At 49.8% G+C, this 21,750-nt stretch overlaps 2 protein-coding genes across 2 annotated transcripts in view; both read right to left on the bottom strand.

Annotated features, from left to right (window-relative positions):
• Positions 1-692, bottom strand: part of LOC116860350 (sodium- and chloride-dependent creatine transporter 1-like) — a 9,128-nt gene extending 8,436 nt beyond the window's left edge. The window contains exons 1-2 of the mRNA XM_032846387.1: positions 594-692; positions 413-512 (exon numbers count right to left, since the gene is read on the bottom strand). Coding sequence (XP_032702278.1) covers positions 413-512; positions 594-692 — 199 coding nt within the window. The remainder of the gene's footprint in view (positions 1-412; positions 513-593) is intronic.
• A 173-nt stretch (positions 693-865) lies between these two features.
• LOC116860349 (sodium- and chloride-dependent creatine transporter 1-like) lies at positions 866-20,228 on the bottom strand. The gene is made up of 13 exons (XM_032846386.1): positions 20,205-20,228; positions 6,183-6,233; positions 5,982-6,047; positions 4,682-5,071; positions 3,553-3,687; positions 3,363-3,466; positions 3,149-3,273; positions 2,436-2,548; positions 2,187-2,324; positions 1,985-2,087; positions 1,792-1,892; positions 1,541-1,711; positions 866-1,133 (listed from the first exon to the last, which is right to left on the bottom strand). The coding sequence occupies exons 1-13, from the start codon at positions 20,226-20,228 to the stop codon at positions 993-995; spliced, it is 1,662 nt and encodes a 553-aa protein (XP_032702277.1). The 3' UTR covers positions 866-992.
• Positions 20,229-21,750: the final 1,522 nt, after the last annotated feature.

Here is a 21,750-nt window from a genome sequence, read left to right as displayed (position 1 = left end):
CGCATCTCACCCTGCCGGCTTGCGGGCAGAGGGGGTAGGGGGATGCTCCTGCAGTGCCCCCGCCCCCGCCCCCGCCGTGCAGTCTCTGTCCACCCCGGTCTGGGGCCCGGGACTGCACATGCACACCCACACGACAGACTCGCACGCTCAACAGCTTGAAGCTTTTGCCTATGAAAATTAGATTTATAAATTCACACTCCTTGGCTGGGGCAGAGGACTAAGGGGTGCTCAGAGGGACCGGGAGTGGCAGGGAGAGTCGGGACGTCGGGCTGTTCTCTTTAGAAATATACAAGCAGGAATCTCTTTCCTCAGGTTTTTATAAAATGTGCAAAATACAAGCCTCGTTTGCCCACAGGCACAGTTTACACCTGGTAGTGACCTTGGCTAAGAGATCTAGGTTCACCCTACATACTCACGCACACATGCATTCGTACACAAGCTCCCACAACTGATACTGGTGGCAACTGGCGCAGGAACCGGAAGGTCCCGTTGCTGGCTGGCTCTCTAAGCTTCTAGAACAGGGACGGGAAGAGGGGTGGGGCCCAGCTGAAGTAGCCGCCCTGGCTCTCCCGCCCTGGTCCCCCAGCTGCCACTGCCGCCTCTGGGGTGGACGGGCCGCCCGAGGGAGCGTCGGGCACAGCCCGGAGGGGCAGGCGTGCTGGGGCCGGGGGAGACACAGCTGCAGCGGGCATGGGGCGGGGGCGCGGTCGGTAGGGCCTGGGAAGCAGCGTGCGTACCAGCTCCGTTGGGGGGTGGTGGTGGGGGGGGGGCAATCTTTTTTGGGTGGGTGGTGTTTTTTTGGGCTTTTTTAAAAAATGGAAAAATTTTTTTTAGCTTAGCCCTCGTGGTGCTTCCCCCCCCCCCCCCCCCCCCCCGGCAGACCCCAAAAGTGTCAGGGAAAGGCAAGCCCCCCGGAGGGGTGGGGGGGGGGCTAAAGCAGGGGCTGCTATGGCTACAAGAGGGTGAGCTGGTGATGGGAGCCAGGGCGCCTGTCACATGACGCTCTCCACCACCACCACCTTGCTGCTCTCGGACACTGGGGTCAGGGTGGTCAGGCCCCTGACATCCGAGTCCTGAGCTCTATACTCCAAGTGGTGGAGGCCCCACACAGGCTGCGTCAGGTGCTGCCAACGCTGCAGGGGAGAGGGACACGTTGAGTCCCTGGGCGATGGCCCGGGGAGGGGAGGGGTGGGGGAGGTGCCCATGCTAGCCCTCGGCCTCTGTCCACTCCCCCCCCCCCCGCCACCGGTTGGGGGACCAAGGGCCCTCCTCCCGTGGGTACTGACCACACACCCCACTCTCTATACCAGGGAAAGGGGTAAGGGGCAAGGGGCAGACCCGTCTTCTCCCCACAGGGACCTCAGGCCCCGGAGGCTCTGCCTTCCTTCCACCCCCCTCCCCCGAGCCGGCCCCGGAGACTCCCAGCGCCGGTCCGTCCTAGCGGGCGGGAGAACGGGCCCTTGGGACGGAGACGGAATGCCTTGAGCCGGTGCGAGGCAGGGAGTGGAGTAAGGGAGAGGCGGGACGGGAGAAGACTGACCTCAGCCATGGTCCCCTTGGCTCTGAGGAGGCAGCCCAGGAGGTGGAGGGGCACACACAGCATGGAGGAGAGCGCGAAGCCCCAGCCCATGGCCTCGCCCCACCACGGGTACACGTAGGTGTTGTTGTAGACCAGCGGCTTGTAGTACACCACGTTGAAGGTGAAGATGCCCTGCGGGTGAGAACCCCGGCTCTCAGCCGCCGGAGGTCCCTCGGCGTCCCTCCCCCTGCCCAGCCTCCCCTGGCCCTTACCATGCAGACCAGTGGGGTGAAGAAGGACCAGCACCATTTCATCCAGGGGCAAGGTCGGTATCCGATCATGCAGGCCACGTCATCCATGAACCTGTCGGCTCCTGGGGCGGGTGGGGCACGAGCGCTGGAGCTAGAGACCTCACCTCCCCTGCAGGCCACGCCCCCTCCCCCCCACCCGGCCCCGCAGACCTACCGTACACCCAGGCGACCACCACGCACTCCCAAAAGGCCTGCCAGAGCAGGGTCGTGCCGCTGGCCGAGTAGTAGTCAAACAGCTGGAAGACATACATCCCGCCCTGGGGACAGAGCCCGGTCAGGGGAAGCGGCGGGGCGGATGGAAGCTGCGGGGGGCGGGCAGGGGGGAGAGGGGGAGCCCCCGTCCCGGCCCCACTCACATCGGTCACCATGGAGAGGTCGATGACAAAGCAGAGGGCACAGCAGAGGGCCACAGAGATTTCCCTTTGGAAACGGAAGTAGTAGGAGGCCGGGAGGAGGTCGAGCAGGCCAGTGATGAAGCCTTCCACACCTACAAACTGTGGCCAGGCGCTGAGGCCACGCCCCTCCCCCCTCCCTGCCGGCCAGCTCCCCTCCCCCCCTGCCCCCCCATCTCCCCCCGCCCCCATGTTCTGTCACCCCTGGCAAACCTGGCTGTCCAGGCCGAGCAGCAGCAGCATGAAGAAAAACAGGGCAGCCCAGAGGGGGGCCACAGGCATCAGCGTGACGGCCCTGGGGTAGGCGATAAAGGCCAGGCCTGGCCCTGAAGGGGAAGGGGCAGGGTTCAGACACGGGTGTGCCCCACCCGCGTTCCACGGTCATCGGTCATCGTCGCTTGCCTTCCTCGTCCCCCCTTCCCAAAGGGATGGACATGGACGCCAGCCCATCTCGTGGCCGAGGGCCCTGCCCTGCCTCTCGGGTCAAGGTGTTGCCGGGTGTCACTCGAGCCCCTAAGGGCGGGTCGTCTGACTTGGACTCCCGGCCTCGGATTCCAGCCGCTACTGCGGTCACAGGTCCCCGTGAAGCCCGGGAAGACCCTCCTCTCGCCCTGCGCCCTCCGGCAGATGGGAGGGGCGGTGGGCTTCCGTGGTCACGTTGGCCTCACAGATGGGCGGGGCCTGCGCCAAGGCCCTAGGGCCGGGTGGACAGGAGGAGCTCAAGGCTCCGCGGGGCCGGGCCCACGAGGCTCCAGCCCTCGGGAACAGCTGGGCCTCCCTCTGGCCCAGAGGGACGGGCCAAGTTCGGGGACCGTTTCTTCCGGCTCCCAGGATGACCCCTGGCGCGTGTGTCTGCGAGCGCGGTGCGCCGGAAGGCCAAGGCCGCGGCGGCCCGGGGGCGGGGGGCGGGGGGGGGGGGTCTTTACCTGACTCCGCCACCTTGGAGATGTGCACGCCCTGCTCTGCGGCCATGAAGCCCAAGATGGAGAAGACCACGAAGCCAGCGAAGAAGCTGGTGCCGCTGTTGATGAGAGCCAGGATGATGGCGTCCCTGGGGGCAGAGGGGCGGTGGTCAGGCTGCCTGCTGCCCAGGGGCGGGGCGGGGCGGGGGGGGGGGGGGGGGGGGGGGGGGGCACCTACTTGTAACAGTTGTTGTTGAAACGGTTGTAGCTGCCCAGCGCCGTCAGGGCCCCCAGGCCGATGGCATAGGAGAAGAAAATCTGGGTCCCGGCATCTATCCACACCTGCGCGGGGTCGGCCAAGGGAGGATGTGAGGGGCCCTGCGGCCTGGCCCGCCCCCCACCTCACTCCCCCAACACCTCGCCCTCACCTGAGGGGACCCCAGCTTCGACCAGTCAGGCTTGAGATAGTAGATGATGCCGTCCAAGGCGCCGGGCAGCAGCACGCCACGCACCAGGAGCACGACGAGGACCACGTAGGGGAATGTTGCGGTGAAGTACACGATCTGGGGGGCCGGGCGGCTCAGAGGGGCCCTGCGGCACCCGCCTCCCCCTCGGGGCCCCCAGCTCGGCAGGACGGCCAAGCGGGCCACACTGCCCCCTCGACGGCAGGCTGCTCCGAAGCCGGGAGGGAGGTCGGCCAGCAGCCCCCCTCTGCTCCCCCAAGCCTCGGCTCCTCCCCGAGGAAGCTCCACGCCGGGGCTGGAGCGGGAGCAGCTCCACGGCCGGCACAGGTCAGCGGCAGACGGAGGGAAGAGGTGGGGAGCGGGACAGCAGCCGGGGGGCAGATCTCGCGCCCCCCCCCCCGGCCCCCGACAGCACGTCACTGTGCAGAGAGGCCGAGTCTGGTAGTCGGGGCCAGACCCCGCCGGCCAGAGAGCGACACGGCGCCCCATTGACTCCGGCCTCCCGTGCACGCTGAGCAGAGCAGGACAGGCGGGCAGGGGAGACCATAGCCTGGGTGCCCCCCGCCCCCAACCAGGGCCAGCACAAGGGAGTGAGGAATAGAGAGAAAGCGGGGCAGGGGCAGGCGGCAATGCCCCGACACAGGCAAGGGGCGGCGGCTGCCTGGGCTTCTCCCCACCTCAGGAGGGAGAAGGTGGGTGGGGGGGGGAGGACGCTCCAGGCGTGGGTGGAGGAGTTTGGAGGTGGGAGGGGAGGACGATCCACGCCTGGGCGGGGGAGTTTGGAGGGACAGGGGGTGGGGGAAGGGGGGGACACAATCCAGGCCTGGGTGGGGGAGTTTGGAGGGGCGGGGAGGACAATCCTGGCACGGGTGGGGTAGTCTGGAGGGCAAGGAAGACGGTCCAGGCATGAGCGGGAATGGAGCAGTCTCGATTCAAGGACCTGCTTCGTGCTCAGGCCGTGGCCCCGGCCCCCTTCCCTGGCAGCGGTGGTCCCTGGCAGAGCCCGCCCTTCTCTCCCCCGTGCCCCACCATGGCCGTGCTGCCCCCAGCCCGGCCGTGACACCCCCAGCCCTGCGGGGGCCTCCGGCCGTACCTTTCCTGTGGACTTGACCCCCTTCCAGACGCAGAAGTAGACCAGCACCCAGCAGGCCAGCAGACACAGGGTCACCTCCCAGTTGAGGGCCCCTGGCACCTCCAACCCCTCGGAGAGCCGCAAGACTTTGTTCCTAGGGGAGGGAGAGCCCGTGAGCGCTGGGCCAGCAGAGGGTAAAGTGACTGGGAGCTGCCCCAGGGGTGGCGCTCCCCGCCCTGCCGCCCTCGGGTCCAGGTGGGGCCCTCCTGGGCGCCGGCGCACGCGGACTCGCGCCACGTGTAAAGCCCAGAGAGAGGTCCAGGCGAGCAGCGGCTCAGAGGTGTTGGGCCGCCTCCCAGAACTCCGTGATGGGGGACACATGGCCAGCGGGTTGGTCACACCTGGGCCAGGCTAGGGCATTTGCAGACACAGACTTGGGGGCGAGGTAGGTTTGGCAGGAAACAGTCACGTGCCAGCAGCCTCACAAGAGGGGTCTCTCGGGAATGGCACCAGGGGTGGTTTACGCAGGTGTGCGGGTGAGCTCAGGTGACGTCATCCGCTAAGGGGCAGAGCTTCTCAAGGGAGCCTCATTCACTCTGTGGCTCAGGGAGGGCTTGGAAGCCAGAAGTATAAGCTGAGGAACCATGCAGGCCACAGACCAAGGTGCAGGTGGTGTGACCGGCACAGCTAAAGGTCAGGGTTGCCCATTGCCCTGGTGACCCTAGCAGTCCAGATGGCCCTGAAGGCCATGAGGGCCCCCATGGAAATGGTGAGGGAGAGGCAAGTGCTACAGCCAGGGGAGACCCACGGGTCACATAGGTGCCACAAGCTCCTGGCTCCGGGCAGAGACGCCACACCAGGACCTGGAGGACATGCGGTACCATGGCCAGGGGACATGCGGGGTGTCGCGCTGTGCATATGCTGCATCAGGGCTGGGTGTGCCTGTCAGGCCCACAGCCAGAGGACCAGGAAGCCAGGTGCCCCCCGTTGTACCTGTTTGAGGCATGGCTGGCTGGCCAGGGGAATGGATCTACAGGAGGCAATGGGACAGCGAGGAGAGGGGGTCAGCCTGGGGGCACAGAGGAAGGAGGGTCCAGGGAGGAGCCGGGGCTGTCCTGGAGCAAAGGGGCCATTGGTGGCCAGGGCAGATGGTGGGGAGAGATGATCTGAGGGACCAGGAAGGAGGGGAGCAGACCTGGGGGGACTGTGAGGGGTGAGAGTGGTCAGAGGGGGAGCAGGCCTTGGAGTGATAAGGAGGCCAAGGCACAGACAAGATTGGTATTGGGTGGTGCCTTAACTGACTCTCCACCAGCTCTCTCACTGTACCTTTCCCATCAGCCACGTAGACAGAGGTGGCCCGCCAGTCCCTGTCTCCAAATGGCCAATCCTACAAGGGACAATTCAAAAGGAGCTCATGGTATCTGGCAGCATCCTAGCTATGTTAGCTGTAAAAGGAGCCCAGGTTGGGGGTGGTGGAAGGTGGCTGAGGTCAATCACTATTCTAATGGTGAATTGGAATTACCCACAGGTAAGATCTAAGGAGGTACATGTGGCATACGGGGCCTGTCACTACCTGCGGGGGCAGAGAGAGATGGGGCAGAATTATCACATTAATTTGATTTTCTTTTTCCCTCACTTTTAGCTGACTAATTGCTGAAGACCCTGGCCAACTCCACATTTCCATCACCTCCCATCTTGGCCAGTTTTCCCTGTTGGTTTGGCCCATGCAGCACTTTGTGCCCCGCTTTCTTGCTAAGCGCAGGCCAGAGAAAGTTGTCTAAGACCGACCTAGTGGCCACCCTGGGCAGTTCATCTTTCCCTAGGGCACTGGTTCCTATGCCAGCTGCCACTTTATCATGAGGGTTTAATTAGTTGTACCGGACTTTGGGCACTCTTGGCTTTATGATTTTCTGTCGTTGCGGGGGAGGGATTTTTTTTTTTTTAAGAGAGCGATGCAGGGAGGGGAAGGGGGATTGGGGGAGAGAGAATATTAAGCAGTCTCCATGCACCGTACAGATCCCCAATACAGGGCTCAATCTCACAACCCTGGGATCATGACCTGAGCTGAAATCAAGAGCCAGGCACTAAACCAGCTGAGCCACCCAGACTTCGTTTGCACGAGATCAAACAACCCAGAAACAGTGGAATTGTAATTTTGTGGCTTACTGACCTTGTTTCAGATCTGTAAAGAAAACTGGTTGAGACAATTAGTTAAGTGGGGCAGGAAAAGGAGTTAGCTCTCTGTACTGTATCTGGTTTCCTACAACGTTTTTAAACTTGCCCATAGTTTTAAAGTAGTTTTTCTGTGGATTACATCAGTTTTTTCCATAGATGATCAGGTTGTATACAAATAAGCGAGTTTTACTTTCTTCTTTCCAATCTGGGTGCCTGTTTCTGGTTAATTTCTCACCTCACAGTAGGACTGCGTTTTCCTGCTTCTTCACCTGCCTTGTAATTTTAGATTGGATGCCAGACATCATGAAATTTTGCCTTGGTATTTGTGTTCCCAAACATATTCTTGGGCTTTGTTCTAGGATTCTTTTTTACTTGGAAACAGTTTGATCCTTTCAAGTCTTACTTTTAGGATTTGCTCAGTGACACCAGAACAGATTTTAGTGGAGGATTAATTTAACTAGTTAGCAACCTCCAATGTTAGACAAGGTTGCGGTTAGAAACAAGGACTCTTATCAGTTGAAGAAGTAGTAAAATGCATGTGGGCATTTATTTGGCACTTTCTGTTAATATTTAAGATGTTCACTCCCTTTGACCCACCTTTGGGAATCTATCATAGAAAAATGCATGTGCAAATAAGGCAGAATCAAGCAGGATGTTAATTATAACATAATGTAAAAAATTGGATGAATGTAATGTAAAAAACTGGATGAATGTAACTGTACATTGAGTAAAGACTCAAGATGTCAGGACTTCAGGGGGGTTCAGTCGGTTAGACGTCTGCCTTCGGCTTGGATGATGATCCCAGGGTCCTGGGATTGAGACCTGCATCAGGCTCCCTGCTTGATGGGGGGCCTGCTTCTCCCTCTCCCACTCCTACTGCTTGTGCTCCCTCTCTCGCTGTCTCTCTGTCAAATAAATAAATAAAATCTTTTTAAAAATAATTTTTAAAAAGGAATCAAGTGGGTAGAAAGTGAAAGCATACAATTAAATTAAAAAAATATGAAACCATTAAAATAAAAGGAGAAAGTCCTGATGAAAAAGTGTATGCATGATACAAAACCCAGGAGCCATGCATGAATAAAAATGAATCCATGTCGGGGCGCCTGGGTTGCTCAGTGGGTTAAGCCTCTGCCTTTGGCTCAGGTCATGATCTCAGGGTCCTGGGATTGAGCCCCACATCGGGCTCTCTGCTCACTGGGGAGCCTGCTTCCTCCTCTCTCTCTCTCTCTCTCTGCCTGCCTCTCTGCCTACTTGTGATCTCTCCGTCAAATAAATAAAATCTTTTAAAAAATGAATCTGTCTAAATACAAGGAAATATCAAGTTCTTTGTGGTAGAGAACACCATAAAAGCATCAGATGGGACTCAACTGAGAAAGTTATTTATAAGTCAAACAGTAAACAAAGCAGGATGTGAAATCCAGAAGCAAAAATCCAAAAAACAAAAAAACAAAACAAAACAAAACAAAAACCACCAATGTCTAATTACACAAAGATGTTAGGCTCTATTATGGAAGAAAACATCATAAATAAAATGAAGGGGCACCTGGGTGGCTCAGTGGGTTAAAGCCTCTGCCTCCAGCTCAGGTCCTGATCCCAGGGTCCTGGGATCAGATCGAGCTCCACGTCAGGCTTTCTGCTCAGTGGGGAGCCTGCTTCCCTTCCTCTCTCTCTGCCTACCTCTCTGCCTACTTGTGATCTCTGTCAATAAAATCTTTAAAAATAAATAAATAAATAAATAAATGAAATGAAAAGACAAACAAGTTAGGAAAACATTAGTAACCCAAATGGTAAACTAAAGCTAATATTTTAAAAATGTAAATAACTCTAAGAAATAAATACATAAAAGACAAACATCGCAGTAGGGTGCCCTTGGGTGGCTCAGTGGTTTAAGTGTCTGCCTTTGGCTCAGGTCATGGTCTCAGGGTCCTGGGATCAAGCCCCACATCAGGCCCTCTGCTCAGTGGGGAGTGCTTCACCCTCTCTCTATGCCCCTTCCCCCGACACTTGTGCTCACTCACTCTCTGTCTCAAATAAATAAATAAAGTCTTTTAAAAAAAGTCAAATAACCCAGTAGAAAAATTATACAAATGACAAGAACATAGAATTCATGGAACAAGGATTGTAAACAGACCATTTGGTACATGGTATTGTTACCAGCAGGAAAGTCTCTTGGATCCCCAACCAAAGAGTTACATGAGGATCCGCGCTCAAATAAAGACAGCTGGAAGGAAGGTAGCAAGCACAAAGCAGTTTATTAAAGACAGTACATTCTCAAGTTGGGAGAGTGGACAGGCCCAGACGTGGCAACTGCACCAGGACTAGCTGGGGGTGTCGTTTCTTTTTGTTTGTATAGGTTATGGGTCATAGCTAGCAGGGGGAGGGGGTCTCTGACTGAGGTTGTTTCCAATCATCTAAGGGACTCCTACCAGTTGGGAAGGGGAGTTTTGGGCCCTACAAGGTAATTGCCAGAACTGTCAGGGCCATCTTCCCTCAGGGTCGGTTGGGGGCAGGGGGGACAGGAGGGGTTGAAACCACAATGTAAATATATTATAATGAAGCTATGGGTTACCCTGGGGCTGAGGTGGAAGAGGAGGGCACAGGGTGTTCTCAGGCTTCCAACCTATCACCTCTTTATCACCACCTCTGCCTCCAGCTCATGTCTAACTAAATGCCCACTTTAACGGTATGATCCTCTTTGTGAAAAAAAAAAAAAAAAGATGAATGCGGAATAATATATCCTAGGGAAAAAGCTAGAACACACATCAAACTGTTCAGAGTGGTTACTACAGACACTGAGATCGTGAGAAATTTTTACTTCCTAACAACACACCTTTGTGTAAGGTATGAATGATTTTATAATAAGCATATATTATAGTTGGAAAATTTTAAAATATCTAAGCATCCGGAATTGTAAATACACTATGATTCCAGTTTTGTTTTCCGAGTTTAAATATTCATGTACATACATTTGTAGTTCAGAAAGAAACCTGAAAGAAACCATCAAAATGTTCACAGTGGTTCCCTCTGGGTGGTGAGACTGTACAGGCGTTATTGGGGGAGAATCACTTTATAAGTTTCTGTGACTGCACAACTTCTCCAATGACCACTCTGACTTCCATAAACAGAAAACAATGTATCAGAGTCAAGAACCACAACGGAAATATTGGATCTTGGCTGAAAATGGGGAGGGGGGACCTGGCACACAAAACAAGATTCACCAAATGGATTCAGCCCCAAAGCATCAGGCATGTGTGGCCCCAGCAGAGAGAGCGAGTGTGGTGGGAGTTGATGTAACCAGTGCCTGGGAGGCACTTTCTTTCCCAAGGGCCTTGAGCAAAGCCATCTTCCCCTCCTTGTTCTGCAGACTACAGATGACGGGGTTCAGCATGGGAGTGAGGACCACATACAGCACGGACAGCACCCTGTCCCGCGAGTATGCAGAGCTGGGGAGGATGTAGCAGAGGACTGAAGTGACGTAGAACACACAGACCACCGTGATGTGGGCAGCGCAGGTAGAAAAGGCTTTTCATCGGCCCTTAGCGGAGCGGATCCTGAGAACAGCAGCCACGACGTGCATATAAGAGATCACAACCAAGGCACAGGGCTCAAGAGCCACCACAAAGCTGAAGAAAAACAGGGCAAGTTCATTGGCCTGCGTGCTTGAGCAAGAGAGTTTCATCATTGGAGGGAGGTCGCAGAAGAAGTGGGTGATAAGGCGAGGCCCACAGAACTTGAGTAGAGCCGCAAGGATGGTGTGGGTGAGTGCGTTGGCCAAGGCAAGCAGGCCAGAGATTGAAGCCAGCCCTGTCCGGGTCCGTGGGCCCATGAGGACTAGATAGGGGCTGGCAGATGGCTGCATAGCGGTCGTAGGCCATGGCTGTGAGCAGGAAGCACTCCCAGGGAGCCAGGAAGTGGAGAAAGAATATCTGGGTAAGGCAGGCATGATAGGGTATGGTCCGCACTGGTGCCAGCAGGTGTACCAACACCTGGGGCACCGTGTTGGAGATATATGCAATGTCCAGTAGTGAAAGGTTGGCTAAGAAGAAGTACATAGGGGTGTGAAGTTGGGAGCCCATTACAATAAGGCTGACAATGCCCAGGTTCCCACCACAGCCACTATGTAGACCAGCAGAAAAATGGCAAAGAGCAAGTGCCACAACTCCTCTGTGTCAGTCAGCCCTTCCAGAAGACACTGGGACAGCAGGGTCTCGTTCCCCAGCTTCATGGAACCAGGCACAGAAACCTGTAGAGTCCAACTCAGAGTCAGACAAGGATCTATGTTTGGAGGTTCCAGTTTAAAAGGCAGTGGCGGGGGACGCCTGGGTGGCTCAGTTGGTTAAGCGGCTGCCTTCAGCTCAGGTCATGATCCCAGCGTCCTGGGATCGAGTCCCACATCGGGCTCCTTGCTCAGCGGGGAGCCTGCTTCTCCCTCTGCCTCTGCCTACCACTCTGTCTGCCTGTGCTCATGCTCTCTCTCTCTCTCTAACAAATAAATAAATAAAATCCTTAAAAAAAATAAAAATAAAATAAATAAAAGGCAATGGGGGGTGAGGGAAGGTCCAGGGACAAAGAAGACAGGTTTCAAGCTTGAGGAAATAAGACTCAGAATTGGAGGAGGGGGGGGTAGGATCAGGAGGCCAGTGGTAAGGTCAAGGCCAGGAGAATGGAAACGGCAAGCCCACACCAAAAGGAGCTGCTCAGATCTTGAAGCCACAGTGCATGCACCTCTGAGGGAGACAATCCCTCAGAAACTTCTACCTGAGTAAAGGCCCTACATCTTGTAATGATCTGCAATGGCACCCTTATTTCCCCATCACCAAGACAGCAGAGGCCCAGCTCAGGATCAGTGATAAGACATTAGTCAGGTCCCCAAATGTTTATAGCAGCAATGTCAATAGTCAAACTGTGGAAAGAACCTAGATGTCCATCAACAGATGAATGGATAAAGGAAATGTGGTTCATATATACCATGGAATACTATGCAGCCATCAAAAGAAATGAAATCTTGTCATTTGCAATGATGTGGATGGAACTAGAGGGTATTATGCTGAGTGAAATAAGTCAATCAGAGAAAGACAATTATCGTATGATCTCTCTGATATGAAGAATTTGAGAGGCAGGATGTGGGGTTGCGGTGGGGGGGGTAGGGAAGGAAAATATGAAACAAGATGGGATCAGGAGGGAGACAAACCATAAGAGACTCTTAATCTCACAAAACAAACTGAGGGTGACTGGGGGGGTGGGGGAGGGATGGGGTGACTAGGTAATGGACATTGGGGAGGGTATGTGCTATGCTGAGTGCTGTGAAATGTATAAGCCTGATAATTCACAGACCTGCACCCCTGAAACAATTAATACATTATAGGTTAATTTTTTAAAAAAAGACATTAGTTGGGTCCCTCCTTCTCCTGCTCTGAACCTTTCAGTGCCTCCCATCTCACTCAGAGCCAAAGCCAAATTCCTTCCCATGGCCTGCCAGGCTCTCAATGATACACTCTCTCCTCTCCTCTCTCATCATCAGGCAAGAAGTCTGTCAGCTCCGTGCCCCATATCAGACCTTCAGACTTGCCCACAACAGCAGACACCCTTGCGTATTTCCTGCCTCAGCAGAAGAGTGTTCTGCCCTCCTATCCGGGGCTAATTTATCCAACTTCCCTAGCTACTCTCTTCATTGTGCCAGCCCTGCCTGGCAATCTCTTTACATGTAAATGTACTAAATGCCAATGATGGTTTATGTCATATTATGCCAATTTTACCTCAATGAAAAAGAAAGCAAAAATAAAGACTTTTTCAGACCCACAATAGCTGAGATAATTTGTTGTCAGCAGAAAGCCTGCACTATGAGAAATGCTAAAAACAATTCTCCACAAAGAAGGGTGATACCAGATGGGAACTTGGATCTACGTGAAGTCATGAAGAGTTCCAGCACTGGGTGTTCTACACAACTAATGAATCGTTGAACACTACATCAAAAGCGAATGATGTACTATATGTCAGCTAATTGAACATAATTTTTTTAAAAAATGTGTTCCAGAAATGTAAAGTATGTAAGTAAATATAAAAATATTTTTCTCGGGGCACCTGGGTGGCTCAGTGGGTTAAGCCTCTGCCTTCGGCTCAGGTCATGATCTCAGGGTCCTGGGATCGAGCCCCGCATCGGGCTCTCTGCTTAGCAGGGAGCCTGCTTCCTCCTCTCTCTCTCTCTGCCTGCCTCTCTGCCTACTTGTGATCTCTGTCAAATGAATAAATAAAATCTTTAAAAAAAAAAAAACTTAACTTTAAAAAAAATATTTTTCTCATTTTAAAATTTCTTTCTATCATAGCAAACCATTTAAAGCAAAAATGTGAACAACATAGCATGGGGTTTATAACCACTATAAGAAATAAAATATATAAAAGCTTACAAAGTAGATGAGGGGCTAATTGTAATGTCCTTACATTAAATGTGAAATGATCTGAAATTATTTGAAGGTAGTCTATAATAACATAAAATACTTATTAGAAACCCTAGAACCCTAGACCTAAAATATATACACACATAGCGAAATTCTAGAGATTAGTCAAACTGAAAGAGGTCATAAAAATATGGAAAGGGGAACACAGAACACATGGGGCAAATAGAAAATAAACAGCAGGATGGTAGATTTAAACTCAACCATAACATTACTTACAATTTTTGTAAATTGTCTAAACAGTGCAGCTAAAAAGCAGAGATTGCTACAGTGGATAAAAAGGCAAAGCAAAACTATGCATAAGAAAACTAAGCATAAGAAATCCACCTCAAGGGGTGCCTGGGTGGCTCAGTGGCTTAAAGCGTGCCTTTGGCTCAGGTCATGATCCCAGTGTCCTGGGATCAAGTCCCACATGGGGCTCCCTGCTCAGCAGGGAGCCTGCTTCCTCCTCTCTCTCTGCCTGCTTCTCTGTCTACTTGTGATCTCTGTCTGTCAAATAAATAAATAAAATCTTAAAAAAAAAAAAGAAATCCACCTCAAGGACACCTGGATGACTCAGTGAGTTAAGCCTCTGCCTTTGGCTTGGGTCGTGATCTCAGGGTCCTGGGATAGAGCCCCACATTGGGCTCTCTGCTTGGCGGAGTCTGCTTCCCCCTTCTCTCTGCCTGCCTCTCTGTCTGCTTCTGATCTCTTTCTCTGTGTCAAATAAATAAATAAAATCTTTAATAAAAAAAAAGAAATCCACCTCAAATATGAAGACATGAAGATATGGTAAAAGTAAAAAGATGGTTAAAGATATACCACACAAACTCTAATCTTAAGAAAGTTTGAGTGCCTATATCAATAGGCAGAGTAGACTTCAGGACAAGGAAGGTGATGGAATGGAGGACTTTTGCTAATGATAAAGGGGTCACTTCATGAAGAGGACCTAAAACTCTAAATATGTATGTGCTACAAATAAAGGGGCTTCAAAATACATGAAACGAAACTCACAGAACAGGGAAAAACAGAGTGGGAAATCATTAGAGAGGGAGACAAACCACAAGAGACTCTTAACTCTAGGAAACAAACTAAGGGTTGCTAGAGGGGAGGTGGGAGGGATGGGGTAGCTGGGTGATGGGCATTAGGGAGGGCACATAGTAAGATGAACACTAGGTGTCATACGCAACGATTAATTACTGAACAGTGCATCTGAAACTAATGATGCATTATAAGTTGGCTCATTGAATTTAAATTTTAAAAAACTCACAGAAAAGAAAGGAGAAATAGATAAATCTGCAATCAGAGGTAAACATTTTAACACTCCTCTTGTAGTAATTGATAGAACAATATTGCAAAAAATCAGACATAGAAGAGCAAACTAAAATCTCAACACATGGTAAGAAAGAAATAATGAAGATAAGAGCAGATATGAATAAAATGTTAAATGGACAAATGATAGAGAAAAATCCATGAAACTGAAAGCTTTAAAAAAATAACAAGAAAACTGATTTTTTAAAAAAGTGTAACCAGGGAATATCAGGAACATTATTTGCGAATAAGGAATTACCAAAACTGACTCAAGAAGAAATATAAAACATGAATATCCCCAAATCTATGAAAGAAATGGAACAGAAAACTCCAGGCCCACATGGCTTTACTAGTGAATACTACCAAATACTTAAAGAACAAATATTACCAATCCTATACAAATTCTTTCGGAAAGCAGAGGAGGGGAAACACTTCCCAAATCATTTTATGAGGCCAGCATTACACAATATCAAAACCAGATGAAGACATTGCAGGAAAAGAAAACCATAGACCAATATCCTGGTCAAGAAAAAACTTGATTAAATATTAGCAAATTCAGTCGCGTGACCTATAAAGAGGATGATACAATCATGACCAAGTGGGGTTTATCCTAAGAATGAAAGACTGGTTTTCATTTAAAAAAAAAAAAATCAATCCAGGGTGCCTGGGTGGCTCAGTTGGTTGGGCGACTGCCTTCAGCTAAGGTCATGATCCCGGAGTTCCGGGATCGAGTCCCACATTGGGCTCCCAGCTCCATGGGGAGTCTGCTTCTCCCTCTGGCCTTCTCCCCTCTCATGCTCTCTCACTCTCTCTCTCAAATAAATAAATAAAATCTTTTTTTAAAAAATCAATCCATGTCATTCATCACAACCCCACCACCACCACCACCAAAGTTTGAGAAACAAGGTATGGATGTTCACTACTTCTAGTCAACATTGTCCTGGAAATCCTAGGCAGTACAATAGGCAAGAAAGAGAAATAAAAGTGATACAGATTGGAAAAAAAAGAAATAGAATTATCTTCATTCAGAGATAACATATTTGTGTATGTAGAAAATCCTAAGTAAGCTACAAAAAAAATAATCACTATCATTTATAATAGTATCCCAAACCTGAAACACTTAGTGACACATTTAATAACGTATGTGCAAAATCTTTACAGTGAAAACTAAAAGCTATTGGTAAGAGAAATTAAAGAAAACCTACATAAATGAAGAAATAGATCATGTGCATGGATCGGAAGACCATGTATTCTTTTTTTTCTTAAAGATTTTATTTATTTATTTGATGGAAAGAGAGAGCGCATGCAAGTAGGCAGAGCAGCAGACAGAGGGAGAGGAGAAGCAGGCTTCCAGCTGAGCAGAGAGCCTGACCTGGGGCTTGAGCCTAGGACCCTGAGATCATGACCTGAGCCAAAGACAGAGGCTTAACCAACCACCTGGGTGCCCCAAGACCCAGTATTCTTAAGGGGTACATTCTGACCACACCAATCTATAAATTCAATGCAAACCCAATAAAAGTCCTGACTTTGCAGAAATTGACAAGCTGACTTCAAAGTGTGTATGGAAATGCAAAGAACCTAGAATAGGCAAATCAGATTTTGAAAAAGAGGAATAAAGTTGAAAGACATAAGGATGACTAAAAGAGGATATAGATGGAATGGAAATATCATACGTCACTGGTGGGAGTGTAAATCGGTAGAATCATACTGGAAAACAGTTCTTCAGTTTCTTGTAAAGGTAAACTTAAACTAGCCACAGTAAAGAATATCCAATGGGGGGATAAAAAAGACAGTCTCTTCAACAAATGGTGTTGGGAAAATTGGACAGCCACATGCAGAAGAATGAAACTGGACCACTGTCTTACACCACACACAAAATTAGACTTATAATAGGTGAAAGACCTAAATGTAAGACAGGAATCCATCAAAATCCTTGAGGAGAACACAAGCAGCAACCTCTTCGACCTCAGCTGCAGCAACTTCTTCCTGCAAACATCGCCAAAGGCAAGGGAAGCAAGGGCAAAAATGAACTATTGGGACTTTGTCAAGATAAAAGCTTTTGCACAGCAAAGGAAACAGTCAACAAAACCAAAAGACAACCGACAGAATGGGAGAAGATATTCGCAAATGACATATCAGATAAAGGGCTCGTATCCAAAATCTATAAAGACCTTCTCAAACTAAACACCCAAAGAACAAATAATCCAATCAAGAAAGGGGCAGAGGACATGAGCAGACATTTCCACAAAGAAGACACCCAGATGGCCAACAGACACATGAAAAAGTGCTCCACATCACTCAGCATCAGGGAAATACAAATCAAAACTACAGTGAGATACCACCTCACACCAGTCAGGATGGCTAAAATTAAGTCAGGAAATGACAGATGCTGGCGAGGATGCGGAGAAAGGAGAACCTTCCTACACTGTTGGTGGGAATGCAAGCTGGTGTGGCCACTCTGGAAAACACAATGGAGGTTCCTCAAAAAGCTGAAAATAGAGCTACCCTATGACCCAGCAATCGCACTACTGGTTATTTACCCCAAAGATACAAAAGTAGTGATCAGAAGGGGCACCTGCACCCAAATGTTTACAGCAGCAATGTCCACAATAGCCAAACTATGGAAAGAACCTAGATGTCTATCCACAGATGAATGGATAGAGAAGATGTGGTGTATATATACAATGGAATACTATGCAGCCATCAAAAGAAATGAAATCTTGCCATTTGTGATGACGTGGATGGAACTAGAGGGTATTATGCTGAGCGAAATATGTCAAAGAGAGAAAAACAATCATCATACGATCTCATTCATGTGGAATTTAAGAAACAAAACAGAAGATCATAGGGGAAGGGAGGGAAAAATTAAACAAGATGAAATCAGAGAGGAAGACAAACCATAAGAGACTCTTAATCATAAGAAACAGATTGAGGGTTGTTGGAGGGGAAGAGGGTGGGGGGATGGTGATGTAATGAGCACTGGCTATTATATAAGACTGATGAATCACTGAACTCTACCTCTGAAACTAATAACACACTTTATGTTAATTAATTGAATTTAAATTAAAAAAATAGGGACACCTGGGTGGCTCAGTTGATTAAGCGGCTGCCTTCGGCTCAGGTCATGATCCCAGAGTCCTGGGATCGAGTCCCGTATTGGGCTCCTTGCTCGGCAGGGAACCTGCTTCTCCCTCTGCCTCTGCCTGCCTCTCTGCCTACTTGTGATCTCTCTCTCCCTCTCTGACAAATAAATAAATTTTTATAAAAATCTTTAAATTAAAAAAATAAACTTACACTTTCCATATGACCCAGAACTCTCACTTCTATTACGCAAGAGAATTAAAAAATATATGTCCTTTAAAAAAATATATATATAGGGGCACCTGGGTAGCTCAGTGGGTTAAGCCTCAGGTCATGATCTCAGGGTTCTGGGATCGAGTCCCGCATCGGGCTCTCTGCTCAGCAGGGAGCCTGCTTCCCCTTCTCTCTCTGCCTGCCTCTCTGCCTACTTGTGATCTCTATCTGTCAAATAAATAAATAAAATCTTAAAAAAAATATATATATATATATGTATATCCTTGCAAAGACTTGTACATGAATTTTCATGTCAACTTTATTAGTAATAATCCCAATTTGGAAACAAGCCCAATGTCCATCAGCAGGTGAATGGTTAAACAAATTATGGTATATCCATGCAATAGAATGCCGGCCGGTAACAAAGAGGGATGAACTACTGATACACCCAACAACTTAGATGAATCTCCAAACCATTAGGCTGAGTAGGCAAACCTAAGCTATATTTGTTGTCTGGGGGCAGAATGTAGAAGGGGAGAGTGTCTGTACAGAAGCACAGGGGGAATTGTGAGAGTGATGAGAATGTTCTGTATCTTGACTTTTGCTGTGTACACCTTTGTCCTAACTCATAAAACTGTATACTTTAAAAGTGTGTAATTTTCCATGTGTGCATTTCGCCTCAAATAAATTGAACAAAAACAAAAAAGAGAAGGGACAAACAAAAAATGAATAGCGAAATGGCAGACTTAAATCCCACCATATCAGTAGTTATACTAAATGTGAATTTGCCAAACAATCCAACTTAAAAGGAGACATTGTTAGATTTTGTAAAAGACCAAAGTATGTGCTGTCTACATGAATCACATAATTAAAATATAAAGACTGGTAGGTTGGAAGTAAGAGGATGGGAAAGGACTTACAAATAAACAGTGAGTGAAGAAGGCTAACATGGTTGTATGTGTATTAGATAAATCAGATTCAAGAAAAACTGTACATTTCATAATAGTAAAAGTAGCAAATACTCCATCTGGAAGAGAAAATGATCATAAATATGTTTGTGCCAATAACATATGTTCAAAATCCATGATGCAAGAATTAATAGGATTCATAGGTAAAAGGGACCAGTCCAAAGTTACATTTAGAGATTTTCACAGGCGTTCTCAGCAGGTGAGAGAATGAGCCAACCCAGCTGGTCAAGACACAGAACAGGGATTGGGAAGCTACAACCTCCTGGCCAATGCCAGCTCTGCGTCTCTTACATGAAGAGCTTATTGGCCCCCGACCTACACCATCTGGTGAATAGTGCCAGCTACCTTGATTGACGTTTTTAGAACTCTCAGTTCGAAATCTCAATTTCAGATGTGTGTCTACTGCACATTGTTTTCTAGTACAAATATGTCTTGTAAGCATTTGCTAGGCCCAAACCCAATTCTCAATGAATTTAAATTTTAAGGATTGAAATTTAACTGAGTACGCCTCTGCCCAGCCATGCCTTGTTCTTGATTTTATAGTAAAAGCTTTCAACTTTCCACCGTCAAGTATGATGTTAGCTGCAGGGTTTGTCATATGTGGCCTTTATTATATTGGGGTTTATTAATTCTATGCCTAATTTATTGAAGGTTTTTATGATGAAAATACGTTGTATTTTGTCAAGTGCGTTTTCTGCATCTATGGACAAGATCCTGTGACTTTTACCTCTCATCGTAGCAATGTGGTGTTTCACGTTTATAGAAACATCCTTGTTCTCTAGCTTCAGGTCGACCCGCCAGATGCCTCAGATATTAAAGCTGCCTGCCCAGGAGCGCCTGGGGGGCTCCGTCGTCAGTGAAGCATCTGCCTTCGGCTCAGGTCATGATCCCGGAGTCCTGGGATTGAGCCCCATGTCGGGCTCCCTGCTCAGCTGGAAACCGGCTTCTCCCTCTCCCTCTGCCTGCCCGTCCTCCTGCTTGTGCTCTCTCTCTCTCTCCTTCTCTGTCAAATAAATAAAATCTTAAAAAAAAAAGTTGTCTACCCAGTAGAAAGTAAGAAACAGGACTGACAGGGAGAGTTGAGTTCCAGTCTGGGGCTCTCTTTGGTGACATTGCTCAATGAAATTCTCCCTCAAGCCAGAAGCCATTGTAGACACTGGTCACCCTCTTGCTTTGACACCTTCCTCACAGACAAGACAGGTTTGCCTTTGTTTTCCCAGCTTCTTCTGGAAGACCTACTTATAGACACCCAGGCAGGTACAAGTTCATGTAGTCCCAGCGTTCTACACAACTCCGTCTCTCTCTGCAGTGTGGACTGTCCCCAGACAATGCTTTGTTCCTCCTCTCTCCATCCCAGAGACTCACCTCTCGTACTGGGGCCTCGGCCATTCCCCTCCGAGGCCACTCTGCTGCTTTGTAAGCAGCCCCACCTTGGTGTTACATGAGGGCGTCTTTCAGGGGAAGGCGAAGAATAACCTACTTCCTCTCCTCCCCCGTCCCCCCGCCCGAGGGGGACCACTTCCCCTTTTGCTTTCCTCAAGGACCCTTGTCATGACTTTCGGGAAGAAAGCAGCAGTATAATGAACCGGAGGAACACTCTGGGGAGAGATGATGCAAGAGAGCCGCACAAAGGAAGGAGCCTCGGGGGACAAGGCCTCAGCCGACAGGTGAGTACAGAGGGTGGCGTGGGACCCACTTAACCTGCTGCCCCAGCACTTTTCTTCACAGATCTGAATCAAGGCCAATAAGCCACAAACTCTTACTTGGTACTCTGGTGTTTTAGATTAATACATAAATACAACTGTAAAACTAAGGCGATAGTCCCACATGCTGACAGTAGTTCACATTGAATAACAGGACACAATAATTTCTCCCATTTCCTAAATGTCTTCAATTGCCTTATATTACTTGAATCTCTGAATTCCAGAACCTCTCCTCCAACATGAGAACAAAGGCAATCTTAGGAGGTGGAGAAGCTAAAATTAAACTCAGACACAGAATAGCAGGTGTTTTATTTTGTGAATTTATTGAACATATAATTACCAAAGAAAACACCTGGATCCCAAGCGCCCAAGGACCAAAATAGGCAAAAGATTAGGCCCCAATAATAAAGGAGCAACTACTGCAGAAATCAGTGGCCCAGTCAGGGCTGCCCGAGGATGGGACACGCAGTTCGGTTCAGCCCCCTTTATCCTGCTGCGGCTTAGAGAAAAAGGGAGGCACAATGCGCTGCATGGTCCGAATCACCAGGGAAACCTGGTCAAGACAGGAGGTGATGGAAATCTGGAGTTGGCCAGGGTCTTCAGCAGTCAGTAGGCTAACAGGGAAAACAAAATAAAATTCAGGTGAGGGGGCGGAAGGGTACATCGCCCATCTGTCCCTTCGCACAGCAACAATCCTGGAGCATCACACTCCTTCCTTAGACTTACCCCTTCCCTGTTCCCATTACAGCTCCTCCCGAACTCGCACTGTCCCCAGCCACTCGCCACCAACCTCCCCCGGACCACCGTAAAACTAACACAGTCAGGATGTTTCCGTTTACGCTGAGCTCCTTCCGAACTGGTCCTTGAAGTTCAGCGTTTGGATTCAGGAACCGGTAGGCAATCTCCGCCTCCATGGGCGATGGGAAAGGCACAGTGAGGACGCTGGGGAGCTATGGTTAAGGCACCATCCATAGCATCCATTTCGCCTCTGCCGCAGGCCTCCTCCTCCACGAGGCCTCTTTTCCGGCCAGGCTGACCCTCAGGCTGTCCACCCCCTCCCCCCGCTGCACACACCGGCCACCCTCGACGGCCCTGCCGCTACCCCTGCATTCCCCCCAGGCTGGTTTTCCCCACCTCCACCACCATCCTCTGCCAGCAGGGGCCAAACCCCAGCCAATACCCTCCAGATGTCCAGAGTTCCTGCTCCC

The sequence above is a fragment of the Lontra canadensis genome, unplaced genomic scaffold, assembly GCF_010015895.1.
Source record: "Lontra canadensis isolate GAN:19392208 unplaced genomic scaffold, GSC_riverotter_1.0 scaffold174, whole genome shotgun sequence".
Classification (NCBI taxonomy): domain Eukaryota; kingdom Metazoa; phylum Chordata; class Mammalia; order Carnivora; family Mustelidae; genus Lontra; species Lontra canadensis.
Note: the sequence above shows the minus strand (reverse complement) of the source record. Positions and strands in the feature narration are given on the sequence as shown.